General features: G+C 36.1%; 1 protein-coding gene across 4 annotated transcripts in view; it reads right to left on the reverse strand.

The window, feature by feature from the left end:
- Trpm7 (transient receptor potential cation channel subfamily M member 7) overlaps positions 1 to 12,226 on the reverse strand; it is an 88,368-nt gene that overhangs the window by 59,889 nt on the left and 16,253 nt on the right. For 2 of the 4 annotated variants that reach the window (XM_029536376.1, XM_029536375.1), the window contains exons 2-6: positions 9,508 to 9,555; positions 9,281 to 9,360; positions 5,285 to 5,323; positions 1,878 to 2,076; positions 466 to 679 (exon numbers count right to left, since the gene is read on the reverse strand). In XM_029536376.1, the coding sequence (XP_029392236.1) occupies positions 466 to 679; positions 1,878 to 2,076; positions 5,285 to 5,323; positions 9,281 to 9,360; positions 9,508 to 9,543 (568 nt within the window). In that variant the 5' untranslated portion in view covers positions 9,544 to 9,555. The remainder of the gene's footprint in view (positions 1 to 465; positions 680 to 1,877; positions 2,077 to 5,284; positions 5,324 to 9,280; positions 9,361 to 9,507; positions 9,556 to 12,226) is intronic. The other 2 variants (XM_021192646.1, XM_021192645.1) reach the window with 1 other exon arrangement.

The raw sequence follows: 12,226 nt of genomic DNA on the forward strand, positions 1-12,226 counted from the left end.
AGTCATCTCTCTAGTCCCCAAAGGCTATGCTTTTACCTCTATCAAGGGAGGAGACTACCATTCTTCTACCAGTTTATCAGTAGTCAGAATTGACAATACTTTACAGCAGAGTCAGCAAATGTTTTAGACAAGCATTAACATTTGGGCTACGTATAGTATGAACTTACTAGTCTTAGTTACAAGTATAGACAAACGAATGTGACTACGTTCAAATTAATCTTTATTCCTAAGTACAAAAATTACCTAATGGATCTGGCATACAGGTCAACTTTGTGAACTTAAAGTGTATATTTTAAAGGCCTAAATGACAACCAAAAAAAACCCCTTATTTTTATCAATGAAATTACCAAAGATTATAGATTTTAACAGAAGAATCAAATATTTAAACTAATTTATTATTTCAAATGCCAAATGGATATGAAAGATTGGCAAACATTAAATAAAACTGGTAAGTGTTCATATTACCTGTATTGACTCCTCCAGTTAAAATCCAAGCTCCGGTTGTAACTGCAGCTTTAATAAGACCCTTTCCAAGCAACTGCTTAATTCTTGGATGAAGCTCAAATTTCTGCATGCCTCCATGTACAGAAATAACAAGTTTGGGTAACTCCATTTGCCATTCTTTAAGCAGAAGTTGCAGAATGATTTCAGGTTTGGTATCATATGATAGTCTCACATACTAAAACAAACAAAGGGCCAAAATAACTATGTTCGCAGATTTAATGCAACATTATCTGATAATCAAAAAAAAATTACTTGTTAGATCATGTAAAAAAAAGTTTTCATGGGCCATTTTCAAAATATTTACACTCCTAGAAATATAAAATAGCAAATGGCTTTAAAATTTGGAAAAATTCTTGTGATATTTATAGTACTAGCATTGTAACTCACCAAAATCAGGATACATGTCTCAATTTGTCTATTTATACTCAATTATTGATTAACCCATTCATAACATTTATTGCCCTGTGAATACACCGAGAGTAGGAGGTGTTAGGACAAATAGCATGCGTTTTTTGGAATCAGTCAGGTACAAAAGCAGTAAGAACTTATGAACATAAGAAAACTTGGAAATGAGCATGATGTCTTAAGACAAGGAGGAAGATGCAAAGGTTATAAAATGATTAACAATTACATTACAGAATTTTAAAATGCACAGAACTTACATGTTTGCCAACAAATACACATAAGACACAAGAGAAATAATGGACTTACAGATGTTCTAAAAGTTCTTAAACTGTTGAGTAATAAAAGTGACGAATAAATTTTAACTCTGTATTTTATTTTATTTAAAACTGTATTTTATTACAAGATCACACTAAAGAATAATATATGAATAAAAGGAAGCCAATCAAAATAATATAAGACAAGTGAATAAAGAAAATAAAAGGAAGACAAGTAGATAGCTAATACTACAACGGTTAAACTTAAACTCAAATGCAAAAATTTGATTTTAAAAGGCCATCTATACATGCTACTAAGATACTTTTGGGAATTTGATTTTCTTTAGCACACAGGGTTTTTCCATACTGCCTAGCCTGATCCCAAAAGTGGGGTTCAAATAATCCTTGTACTTTGGCTTCTCAAGTAGCTGGAATGTCAGGCATATGTCACAATGCCTAAAAAAATGAGGCCTTTTACCTTATGAAAATGTTTAAAAAGAGAGGAAAGGAGATTTAACATTCCTTTCAGAAAACAGATTCTAACAATAAACATAAAATTAAGACTTTTTATAAAGATGACTTGATTCCCGATAATACAATAATTCTGTATTTATGTCAACCCATGTTAAGAACTTTAGTTTACTTACTCTGTTTTGGTACTACACATATTACGAAATAAATGAAATAAAAAAATAAATCTAGTAAGTAGCATACCTTAGCTCTGTAGGAATGAGAACCCCCTTGAAAATTGATGACTCCATAAGCATCTGTTGGGCTCTGCTCCGTGTGCTTTTCCACAGACCATTCTTCTATTGCTTGGTTAAAGTGTTCACCCAATTTCACATCTGAGTATTTCATGGCAAGACTTGCAGTAAAGCATGCATGTTGCTTGACCAAACGACCACAGAAACATCTAAAGGGAAAAAGCAAGAGTTTATAGAGACCTTTCAAAAAAATTAAGAGTGAAAGGAAAGTAGGTAGGAAGGGTAATAGAACACCTGTGATGTGAAAGAACAAGGAAAGACTAACAAGGAAAGACTGGCATCGAAAGGGCTTCAAGCCGGGAGGGATGGGAAACAGGGATATGAGAGGAGGAGGAGAGGGGGAGCGGGGCACAACCCAAACTATGTGTGAATGTCAATGCTGCAAGGAAACTTGCTAATTTGTAAACTAATTTGAAAGTAAATTTTAAAATTCAGTTATTGAAAAACTGAATTAAAATGAATGAACATAAAAACAGCTTGACATTTTGATTTTAGGGTATCTAAAAGTAAATATTTTTGCCACAGTTTGGAATAGAGTAAGTACATTGGTGTATAATAATGAAAACTGTAATGTAAGCCATCAATAAAATGTGATACAGCTACATAAGAGAAGTAGTATTTAGCTACAGAATGAGATGAAATTTGAGTAGACACATTAACAGATGAAAATCACGTTGCCTGTGACCTACACCAAACACCACAATGACTCCAGGATTACAGAATTCAAGAAAAGGCAAACTAACCTACTGAGTCACCAAAGAGTTATAAATCATTGCCTGAGGCTAGGAGCACAAAGAGTGATGGTGTGTAATGTAAAAGTACCTATTGGACCATAAGTGCAAGAAACAAAAACAAAAACAAAAACAAAACAAAACAAAAAAACCCAGAACTGTACAGTTCAACTGATCTGACAGAATATGAAAAACACAGTAGAGTTTAAAACTGATAAAGCAGTAACAGGAAGGTGATCCCAGGAAGAGTTCTAAATGCCTGCAGACGGACCATCTGTGGTAGAACAATCCTGAAATTCTAGGGCACAGAACAGTTTGCATACCTAGAATGAACAAACAGCCTTCTGATACATAAGTCCTAATACGGGCTTGTCAGAAGAATTTTGTCTAATGAACCTAAATTAGACTTAGATAGTACAAGTCCTAAAATGAAAAGTAAAACTTCAAAGGACCAACCTGAACCATATTTACCTAACTGCTTCTTAATGTAAGTCCAAAATTCTACAATGTAATACGACAAAATGTAAACCCTCCAAATCTTAAAATTCACTATGTACAGTACTAATCAAAATTTATCAGCATGAAGCCACACGTGCTGGCCCACAAGTACTTGGGAGAATAAGGAAAGATGATCATGTTTGAGGCTTGCAGGGTATATGCAATAAAATCGATCATAAAATAAACAGCAACAAAACTGAAAAAAAATGTTTATACTAGACATGTAATGAAGTAAAAAGTATTATTAAAGGAAATAAATGTCATTAAATAAAATCCAAAATGACAGATAATATAAAACAAGTATTAGAAATAAAGTTCAGGGGCTGGAGAGATGGCTCAGCAGTTAAAAGCACTGACTGCTCTTCCAGAGGGCCTCAGTTCAATTCCCAGCAACCACATGGTAGCTCACAACCATTTGTAATGAGATCCAATGCCCTCTTCTGGTATGTCTGAAGACAGCTACAGTGAACTCATATATATAAAATAAATCAATAAATAAATCTAGAAATAAGGTCCAAGTATTAAAAATATGCCCCAGAGAGTTGAGGAAAAGTGAACACAAGGAAGGAGAACAGAAAGACATCTCAAAAGCTAGAACAACAAATAGTTCAACACATATAATTCAAATGTTAAAAAGAGATGGGAGGGCTGGTGAGATGGCTCAGCAGGTAAGAGCACCCGACTGCTCTTCCAAAGGTCCAGAGTTCAAATCCCAGCAACCACATGGTGGCTCACAACCATTCTTAACAAGATCTGACTCCCTCTTCTGGAATGTCTGAAGTACAGCTACAGTGTACTTACATATAATAAATAAATAAATCTTTAAAATAAAATTAAATTAAATTAAAAAAAAAAGAGATGGGAATAAAAACTTAGAACACACACTGAAGAAAAAGAATTCCAAAATTCTTGAATCCATGTATCTCAGTAGTTCAACAAATAAACAAACCAGACATAAACAAACCATACTATGGCCAGGAGTGGTGGTACATATCTTTAATCCCAACACTTAAAGAGTCAGAAGCAGGCAGATCTCTGTGAGTTCCAGGATAGCCAGAGATACACAAAGAGAACTTGCTTCAAAACAAAACTAGGATGCTGCTGAAAGCTAATGGTGAGAGAAAGAAGTCTTAAAACAAGCTAGAATAAAACCTAACCAAGAAAAAAGAAAGAAAAAGGAAAAAAGAAAAAAGAAAAGAAGAAAAAAAATTGATAGATCTGACAAGGTGTAGTGCACATAACTGTAACCCCAACACTTGGGAAATGGAGGCAAGAGTAGGGTCAGCCTCGGTACAGGTGTTTTAAACCAGCATGGGCTACATGAGATCCTGTCTCCAACAGAGACAACAAACACGAAAAAGAATGACGGCTGTAAAGGGAGAGGGGAGAAGAAAATCTAGCACGTTAATTTTATGTGTATGAATGTTTATCCGAATTATGTATGTGCACCACATGCAAGCAGTGCAAAGGATGCTAGAAGCAGACACTGGATCCCCTGGAACCAGAGCTAAAGACAGTAGTAAGTTGCCATTTGGCTGCTTGGACTCAAAGTTAGGTCCTCTTAAAGAACAGCTAGTGTTCTTAACCAAGGATTCATCTCTCCAGTTTGCAACTAACCCCTTTTAATAGAAAATCAGAAGTAAGATATACTACATATAAGCACAAATAACATAGTCCCTACTCATTTCTAATTTTAAGAAAGGGGGAGACAAAGAATTACTGTGTAACCCTGGCTGGTGGGAGTTCACGATATATGAACTGGCTAGCCTGGAGCTCATAGAGATCTGCCTGCCTCTGACTCCTGAAAGCTGGTAGCCCAGCCTACCAACCACATTCTATTTCTTACACTGTAGTTTCCTGACTGCACCACAGGGTCTTTAACTATCAGATCTTCCCATAGCCTGTTTTGCTTGTCAGAATCCCCTGTCCCTTTCCTCTCTGTTCAACCAACTCTCTCTCTCAGAACCCTACTCTGGTAGCTTTAAGTCTGAAACAGTACTGTCAAAGATTTGAGTAAAATGTCCTTCAAATATAATAACATCAATTTTATCACACTGTGCTATACCTAGTGTTTCTAATTTATTAGTTAAGTTTATTTTTCAAAATTTCTGCAATGTAATAAACTTACCTGACAAGTTGCTGACAAATCTGACATCCTGGAAGACATCTATAAAATGTAGAAAGGTAAATTATTAGCTAAGGAAAAAACATTTATTTTAAAGTAAATAATATTAAGTTCATTAAGAAGTATAAAACATAAGAAACATATATATATAAAATAAATACCATAGATCATGCACACCTTGGTTTATATATTCAACTAACCTTTTAGATTTGCATAGAATTATGTTTTAATGATTATTATTTTTGAAATAAACCAAGAAACAGAGTAAAATGGCAAATTAAATATGCAAAATCACACTTTCATGTAGGAAAAAAAATCTGCAACTAATAAGACTTAAACATAAAAAGAAAGTTAGGGGCTGGTGAGATGGCTCAGTGGGTAAGAGCACAGACTGCTCTTCCGAAAGTCCTGAGTTCAAATCCCAGCAACCACTTGGGGACTTTCAACCACCTATAATGAGATCTGATGCCCTCTTCTGGTGCATCTGAAGACGGTTACAGTGTACTTATGTATAATAATAAATAAATCTTTGGGCCAGAGCGAGAGGCGTTGACCGGAGTGAGCAAAGGTTCTAAAAAATTCAATTCCCAACAGCCACATGAAGACTCACAACCATCTGTAAAGCTACAGTGTATTATTTTATGTACATAAAATAATAAATAAATAAATCTTTAAAAAAGAAAAAAAGAAAGTTAGTTTCCCTATTAGAGCTTCCTCAAATCAATGTTAAAATCCAACATAAAAATGGAAAAATGTGCCGGGCAGTGGTGGTGCATGCCTTTAATCCCAGCACTTGGGAGGCAGAGGCAGGCGGATTTCTGAGTTCGAGGCCAGCCTAGTCTACAAAGTGAGTTCCAGGACAGCCGGGGCTATACAGAGAAACCCTGTCTCTAAAAAACAACAACAACAACAACAACAACAAAAGGGAAAAATGTGAAGAGTTCACAGTAAAAACATATATACGAAAGACTTAATTAGGAAAAATTTTAAAAATATTTAGTTTCGTGAAAACAGGGAAGTCTTATCTGCTGGTGAAATATATATTAATATTTTTATGGACAACAATTTGATAATACTTGTCAAAATTAAAAAGTACCAATTCCTCACACTCTAATCCAAATTCTAAAAGTATGGGCCAGGTCTGTGGCTATAGCTCAGAGAAAGAGCACCTGTCTAACAGGCATAAAACTCTGGGTTCAACTCCTCAGCACTGATAACCAAATAGCATTTTAAAAGTATGTGGTAAAGTCTGTCTAAAGTATCTGAAGTATATGTAAAAAAAATGAAAAGTATAAGGCAATACATTATAGCATTTCTAACAGAGAAAAACAGAATATAACTAAAATGTACATCAATAAGGTAGTACTATATTAACATAAATGATTTAGACATATAACTCATAACATGCAACAAATGAATATAAATTAAGCTGGAGATAGAGCTCAGTGGTAGAGTACGTAGCATGTGTAAGGCTAAGAGTTCTATCCCTAATACCACTAAAAAAGTATGAGAGAGAGGGAGAGAGAGAGAGACAGAGACAGAGAGAGACAGACAGAGACAGAGAGCGCGCACAGCAGGTGTGATAGTGCATGTGGGAGACAGAAGGATGCCTGTAAGTTCTAGGTCAGCTTGGTCTATATAACCAGATGTAAAGCCAGTGAAGGCTATACAGTAAGACCCTATCTCGAAAAGAAAACAGACAGAAAGAATGAAACAATGGTCTCCAGGATAAGTAATAAACATAACATTAAACAATTTTATATATATATATATATATATATGTGTGTGTGTGTGTGTACATATGTATGCATGTATATATGCATGTGTACATATGTATGCATATATATATATGCATACATATGTACACACACACACACACACACCTCCTTGGACATGCAATGCAAAGACTCTGTCTAGAAGGTATGGGGGATATGTATATGCACACAATTATCAAGATTGAAAGCCAAAGGTTTTCAATGATCACTTCTGCAATTTCCTATTTTTAAGGTTTATTTTATATGTAGAGGTGTTTTGCCTGAATGTATGTCTGTGGACCACAAGTATATAATGCCCTTGGAAGCCAGAAAAGGAAACTAGATCACTTGGTACTGAAGTTGTAAATCAGTTTGAGCTGACATGTGGAAGCTGGGATTTAAACCTGGATCCTCCAGAAGAGCAGTCAGTGCTTTTAACCAGTGATCCATCTCTCCAGCCTTCCACGTTGTTTTTGTTTGTTTGGCTGGGTTGGTTTGGTTTTTGTTTTGTTTTTGATACAGGGTCTCTTTCACTGAACCTGGAGGTTGCTTTTTTAGCTAGACTAGCTGGTCAGTATGGTCCCTGGATGTACCTATTGCTGCATACCACAACACTAAGAATACAGGCACATGATACCACACTTAGATTTTAGATGAGTGCTAGAGAGCTGAACTGTACTTTATCCAGGTCTCTCTGGAAGTTACGTCAAGGAATGAATACTACCAGAATATTTTGTGAAGTTATTGCCTAAGAGTGGAGGTAGAAAAAAAAAGACTTTCACTTAAAATATTTGTAATAGGTTGTTGTTTCTTTAATGTTTGTTGAGTTTATATTATTTCTACTGCAGAGTAAAATTAACAAAAGCACAAGAAAGGGACTCTTCATCACTAATGCAATCTATTGTTTTTGTTTTGGGGCAAAGGCTCTCATTATGTAGTCGTCTTGGATAGACTGGAAACTGATTATATAGACCAAGTTGGCCTCTAACTTGGAAACCCACATCTCGTCTCCTATAAAGGCTTATATCACCACAACTCATCACATCTACTGGGTTTTGTTGTTGATGATAGTGGTGTTTTGAGGGAAGGGTCTTGGTAGGTTTTCTGTTTGTTTTGTTTTTTCAGTTTCTCTATATAGCCTTGGCTGTGTTGGAACTCATTCTGTAGACCAGTCTAGCCTGATGCTCCCACCTCTGCTTCTGGAGTGCTGGGGCTAAAGGCAAGTGCTACCAATCTATTGTTTTTAATAAAGAAAAAAAAAAATCACACTTTTCTGGAAGAAAATGATGTCTTAGAACTAGGACCCTATATATTAATCCCAGTGTTAGGAATGCAATATTGTGTTACCTGTGATGCAACAAAAAAACCAAACCAAAACAAAACCCTATCTATCTTTAGTAAACTATATTAGAAAAAAAAAAAAATCACAGAATTTAATTATTTCAGGGACATTATTAAGGCTATCTAATGACTAAAAGAATTAAAAACCTTTGCAGGGTCTGGGAAGTTGCCTCAGTCAGTATACTTCTTTTCACACACACATAATCACCTGAGTCTAGACTCCCAGTATCAACATCTACAAATGAGAAAGGAGGAGGGGCGAAACACAATACTGTGTGCCTGTAACCCTGGAGGGCAGACAGGGAGAGCTCCTTTCAGGGTTTGAATATACTTAGCCCAGGGACTGGCACTACTTGGAGGTGTGGCCTTGTTGAAATAGGTGTCACTGTGGGTGTGGGCTTTAAGACCCTTATCCTAGTTGCCTGGAAGTCAGTATTCTGCTAGCAGTCTTCAGATGAAGATACACAACTCTCAGCTCCTCCCGCACCATGCCTGCCTGGATGTTGCCATGCTCCTGCCTTGATGATAATGGACTGAACCTCTGAACCTGTAAGCCAGCCCCAGTTAAATGTTGTCCTTATAAGAGTTGCCTTGGCCTTGGTGTCTGTTCACAGCAGTTAAACCCTAAGACAGCTCCCTAATGCTTTGTAGATCAGCCAGCCTAGCCACTTAGTGACTTGTTTCAAAAGATAGATGGCTGCTTCATGTAAGCTTAGACAACTAGGGCTCAGAGAAAGTTTGAGAAAAGAAATTCTAGAGCACTGGTACCTTGCTAAGTCTCTTTTCCCATTCTCAAAAGAAAAATTAATATGTGCATCTCAAATTATTATGTGCATTTGTTTGCTAAATATAAATAACAATAAATTTATATCGAAAGTATTAGAAGAAATTAATGTATGCTTACCTGTGAGGGTCTTTGGAGCTTGGTATAATATATACACACTCCCTCTTGGTCAAAGTGCTCTCTATCCAGGATTTCTGGGACTAAAACAGAATTCAAAGATGGTTTACAAATTTACAGCCTGCTAATCGGAGGAAGTAATTTTACAATAGAGACACAAAAACATGTGTAGTATTTATCTATTTTTATTCTACTAAATAAGTGTGATATATTATTCAGTGATGGCACACCTGAATCATTGAAACAATTCCACTTGAATCCAACATGATTTAATGGTGCTGTGCCAAAGGAAAAAAAACCAAGCATGAGAGTCTCAGAATAAGACATAAACCTCAAGAATTAATGCCATCCTGAACCATTTAAGAGTCAAAAGTAACGGCTACATTTAACTTAGAGAAAGCCCAGCCTAAGCGATCAGGTATTTCTAGAAAGCTTAAAGGCACATATTGGCTAATGGTACTGTGATACATAAGAGCAGCAAGCAAAATTCTAGTCAAAAGAAAGATCAGAAAAAACTGTTAAGCATCAACAGAAATAGAGCAATTTATCTATGATCCACCCAGACAGCAGCCTATCTCATCTGATCCTGTAGGCTAAAGAAGGCTGAGTTCTTAAGTACCTGGATGGGAGATACAGTAAATTATTAAATAATTTCAAATACTTAATCTACCAAATTCATATGTCAATCTTACGATCAACCACAATCAGATTGTATAAAAAAAAAAAAAAAGCAAAAACTCAATGAGGAAAATTTCAACAACTCCAGATCACATAAATTTAAACACACTTCTCTCTAATAAGGAAAGGTATATAAAAAAGTTTTAAACACAATTAACAAGTTCATTTTGATAAATATGTGCCCATTTCTACATCCTACATTAAAAAAAAAAAGATGCATTTACTTTCTTCAGACACACATAGGAAACTCACAAAAAGTGATGGTATATTTACCCATAAGGATGACTCAACAAACATTTAATGTATACTTATAAAATATAAGGCTGGTCACACTGTAATTACTAAATCAAATTAGTTCTCAATACTTTTAAGTACTTGAGAATCAAAATAAAAGTCATAAGTATCAAGTTGGGCCTTGAATCCCAGCACTTGGGAGGCAGGCAGATAGATATGTGTGAGTTTGAGGCCTACCCGGTCTACAGATAAGAATTCCAGGACAGCCAGGGCTACACAGAGAAAAATACTGTCCTGAAAAAAACAAGCAAACAAACACAAGTATCTAAAGTTCTTCGATGTGAATTATATGTCACATATTCTGTTTTAGTTTGCTTTCTTGTTCCTTGTAGTGATAAAACACCACAACCAAAAACAACTTAAGGAAGAAAGGTTGATTTCATCTTACACTTCCAACTACAGTTCATCACTGAGAAAAAAGTAAAGGCAGAAACTGAAGCAGAGATAATAGAGAAATGCTGCTTACAGTCTTGCACAGCTTCGTTCTTATATATCACAGGTCCACCTAGGGACACAGAACCACCCACAGTAGTCTGGGCCCTCCTGCATCAAGTACCCATTAAGAATATGCCTCACAGATATGCCTATAGGCCAATCTGGAGAAAGGAATTTAGTTGAGGTTTCCTTTTCAGAGATGTGTAAAGTTGACAACTGAGACTATAAATATAGTCTAAATTGTGTGAAGTGAAAGTATAGTCTTAGGGAATGGATGCAGGGAAAAATGGGGAAGCTAATGAAAGACTAGCTAAATGCCCAAAATAAAAAGTATAATGGGGGCTAAGGGATTGCTTTGCAGTTAAAAGTACTTGGCCTTCTTGAAGAGTACCTGAGTTCAGTTCCCAGCATTCACATCAGGTGGTTTACAACTAACTCCCACTCCAGAGGAACTGGTGCACTCTTCTGGCCTAAACCAGCATTGCACAAGTGGCACTGGCTCATACACATAAGTAATAATAATAATAATAATAATAATCAAAGTTTCTGTTAAGCCAAGTACACATGTAATCCCAGTACTTGGCAGACAAGAGGATGGAGCACTGAGATCTAGACAAGCTTGGGCTACCAAGTAAGACCCTGTTTTAGAACACACATATACACTCTCACTTCAAGAAAGAAAAAAAAAAATTAAAAAAACAAAATCAATGAAATAAAAAAACAAAATAACAAAAAGTAACCCTGGACTAGTTGAGAGTTCAGAAGGTAAAGGTGTTAACTTGAATCTGACTCCTGAAGCCCACATGTGGGAAGAGAGAACTGACTCCCAAATGTATCTTCTGACCTCCCCATGTGTGCAAACAACAGGAAGGAGAACAAGGATAGGAGGTTACCGTTAGAATCCTCTAATACTAAGTGACTAAAGATTGTAGAGACCATAGCTCAGCAGCAGAACAATGCTTAACATATGTCAGATCTGGGTTCAATTCCTGACACTGCATTAAAAAATTCTTTTGGGGGAGGGGATTTCAAGACAGGGATTCTCTTTATTTCTCTAGCCATCCTAGAACTCATTCTGTAGATCAGGCTGGTCTCAAACTCCCAGGTGCCGGGATTAAAGGTGTGTGCCATCACTCACCACAAAAAAAAGTTATATACTACATACATGTAGATGGCACAGAACTCATATTTCTAAAGGAAACCTATAGAAGAAAATATTAGGAGTGAAGTTCAAACACTCTAATGATAAATTTTAATTAATCTCATTTCTGTTTCTGAAATTCAATCATTCTGACCTCATTCAAAAATCTCCATTTACAGGGCTGGAGAGATGGCTCAGCAGCTAAGGGCACTGACTGCTCTTCTGAAGGTCCTGAGGTTCAAATCCCAGCAACCACATGGTGGCTCACAACCATCCATAATGAGATCTAATGCCCTCTTCTGGTGTGTCTGAAGACAGCTACAGTGTACTTATAATAATAAATNAATCTTAGGGCTGGAGTGAGAGGGGCTGGAGCAAGCAGAGGTTCTGAGTTCAATTCC

This window comes from Mus pahari, chromosome 3, assembly GCF_900095145.1.
Source record: "Mus pahari chromosome 3, PAHARI_EIJ_v1.1, whole genome shotgun sequence".
NCBI lineage: Eukaryota > Metazoa > Chordata > Mammalia > Rodentia > Muridae > Mus > Mus pahari.